General features: G+C 49.8%; 1 protein-coding gene across 1 annotated transcript in view; it reads left to right on the top strand.

Moving 5' to 3' along the window:
* The window catches only part of TREMEDRAFT_59955 (uncharacterized protein), a gene marked incomplete at both ends in the record, with an annotated part of 1,979 nt that extends 1,396 nt beyond the window's left edge, over window positions 1–583 (top strand). The window contains one exon of the mRNA XM_007002602.1: window positions 473–583. Within this exon, the coding sequence (XP_007002664.1) occupies window positions 473–583 (111 nt within the window). The remainder of the gene's footprint in view (window positions 1–472) is intronic.
* Between the last annotated feature and the right edge of the window lie 873 nt (window positions 584–1,456).

Genomic DNA, 1,456 nt, shown 5'->3' with positions numbered 1-1,456 from the left:
ATCTTTTGGGACGTATCTTCTTGTCACATACGAATTTCCCCCACGATTTTCCAATGTCTAGGAGGCAAGTTACGAAGTTCGGTAGATGGCGATCTTGTTGTGAGGAAGGCGGCGTAGCCAAAGGAGGTTTCAGATTTTCCTGGAATTTCATTACGGGAATTACATTGTCAGGAAGTTGGTTTGAGGAGAAGGGTGAGAACCGAACTTCATGCTGAGTTGTTTTGTTCTTTTCGGCGTTGATGTTCGCTCACGAGGACGTTCGCGCTCAAGGAGGGGGCGACTGTCACGCGGCGCCGCGTGACATTATCCTTTCCCATCAAACGAAGTTCCTTTGGACATCAGTTCGCCATCAACGACCCAGTTCGCATGAACTTCACCACCCACGAGGGTATTAGGAGGCTAACTTCGTCGAGGACGAAGTTAGTCATGTAGGAACTTAGGGGGATACGAAGTTAGGAAGATATGAAGTTAGGGAGATACGAAGTTAGGAGGATACGAAGTTAGGAAGGCACGAACTTCGTCGGGGACGAAGTTCGTGAGGTACGAAGCTCGGGACGTCGGGTTGAACGAAGTTCTGCGTTGACGAAGTTAGGGAAGGACGAAGTACTTAAGGGCCGAAGTTCCCAGAGATCTTTGACGATCTCTGGTTGTTGTCTTAGTGATAGAAGTTAGTAAAGTACGAAGTTATTACACCCAGAAGTTATTGTCACCTATTTCATATCTCGAACAACGAAGTTGGTAAAGGTCGAAGCCCACGAAGTTATTGGCCGTCGGTCGTAGGAAGTTAACGAAGAAGCAACCCTGTGACACTAGGCCACCTCCCGATCTGCGGGAGGCAAGGAGGAAGGAAGGGAAGTGTACTGAGTGCGGGGAGAAGGGACATTGGTTGAGGGACTGTCCGGTGAGGGCAGCGAAGGTCAAGGTCGGATGGTTGCCGCCGTGGGGGGAGAAGTTCGGCGAACGTGGTGGAGGATCGGGGGGGAACGCAGTACCTCTGGGACAAAGGAGGAACTTGAATGCAGTTGGGGGAGATGGAGAGATGGAAGAGGACCAGGGAAAAGAGGAGGACCTGTCGCAGTAGGCGAGGCTCGGCGGGTCCGCCATATTCTCTCGGCCACCATTCCCAAACCTATAAAAGAGACACAGCTGATGGAGTCAGAGGATTGTGCATACAAAAATACACCACTCAGTACCCCCTGTTCATGCAATGTCGATAATCATCTACTCATCTCTTCCACTTCTAGGGATCAACCTAAATTGGACATTTTTATTAATGGAATTAGGCTAACTACGCTCTGGGACACTGGGGCTACATGTTCGTATATAAGCCCTAGAGCAGCAGCGAAGATAGGTGTAGGAAGGAGACGATATCAGTGAGCGTACCCGTTCACATGTTTGATGGCTCGGTTAGTGTCGCTGGACCTATCACCGAGTTTGTCGAAGTTGGTTTTAGTTT

Source organism: Tremella mesenterica (assembly GCF_000271645.1).
Source record: "Tremella mesenterica DSM 1558 unplaced genomic scaffold TREMEscaffold_2, whole genome shotgun sequence".
NCBI classification, from domain to species: Eukaryota; Fungi; Basidiomycota; class Tremellomycetes; order Tremellales; family Tremellaceae; genus Tremella; species Tremella mesenterica.
Note: the sequence above shows the minus strand (reverse complement) of the source record. Positions and strands in the feature narration are given on the sequence as shown.